This window comes from Corvus brachyrhynchos, unplaced genomic scaffold (genome assembly GCF_000691975.1).
Source record: "Corvus brachyrhynchos isolate BGI_N302 unplaced genomic scaffold, ASM69197v1 scaffold579, whole genome shotgun sequence".
Lineage (NCBI taxonomy): Eukaryota > Metazoa > Chordata > Aves > Passeriformes > Corvidae > Corvus > Corvus brachyrhynchos.
This window is the reverse complement of record NW_008239782.1, coordinates 100,626-101,633: the sequence shown is the minus strand read 5'-3', so window position 1 is coordinate 101,633 and position 1,008 is coordinate 100,626. Positions and strand designations below refer to the sequence as shown.

The 1,008-nt window shown below is 67.0% G+C and overlaps 1 protein-coding gene across 1 annotated transcript in view; it reads right to left on the bottom strand.

Annotated features, from left to right (window-relative positions):
• Positions 1-375: 375 nt before the first annotated feature.
• The window catches only part of LOC103621687 (kinesin-like protein KIFC1), a gene marked incomplete at its 5' end in the record, with an annotated part of 19,701 nt that continues 19,068 nt past the window's right edge, over positions 376-1,008 (bottom strand). Inside the window, 1 exon segment of the mRNA XM_017743170.1 lies at positions 376-400. Coding sequence (XP_017598659.1) covers positions 376-400 — 25 coding nt within the window.

Genomic DNA, 1,008 nt, shown 5'->3' with positions numbered 1-1,008 from the left:
CTGGAACACCCCTGGGGACACCTGGACACACCCAGGTCACACCTGGACACACGTGGGCACACCTGGGACACCCTGGGCACACCTGGGGACACACCCTGACACACCTGGGGACACACCTGGACACACCCAGGTCACACCTGGGGACACCTGGGACACACTCGGGCACACCTGGGACACAGCTGGGCACACCTGGGGGAGCACCCAGGTCACACCTGGGGGCATTGGGGCCACACCTGGGCACACCCCAATCCCACCTGGGCACAGCCAGGTCACACCTGGGACACACCTGGGGATGGCTGGGACACAGCTGGAACACCCTGGGAACATCTGGGCACACCTGGGGGCACACCTGGGACACACCTGGGCACAGCCAGGTCACACCTGACACACCTGGGCACACCTAGGGGCACAGCTGGCACACACCTGGGCACACCCCAATCACGCCTGGCACACCTGGGGACACCCAGGTCACACCTGGGCACACCCCAATCCCGCCTGGGCACACCTGGGGATACCTGGGACACCCTGGGCACCCCTGGGCACCCCTGCACCACACCTGGCACACACCTGGGCACACCCCAATCCCACCTGGGGACACCTGGGAACACTTGGGCACACCTGGGCCACACCTGGGGCACACCTGGGCCACTCCCAATCCTACCTGGGACACACCCAGACACACCCAGGCACACCTGGGGACACCTGGCACAGAGCTGGGCACACCCAGGGACACACCTGGGGGCACTGGGGACACACCTGGGGCACACCTGGGCACACCCCACTCCCACCTGGGCACATCTGGGCACACCCCACCCCCAGCTGGGCACATCTGGGCACACCTGGGCACACCTGGTCACACCTGGGCCACACCTGGGGCACACCTGGGCACACCCCACTCCCACCTGGGCACATCTGGGCACACCTGGGCACACCTGGGCACACCTGGACAAACCTGGGCACACCTGAGCACATCTGGGCACACCTGGGCACACCTGGGCACACCTGAGC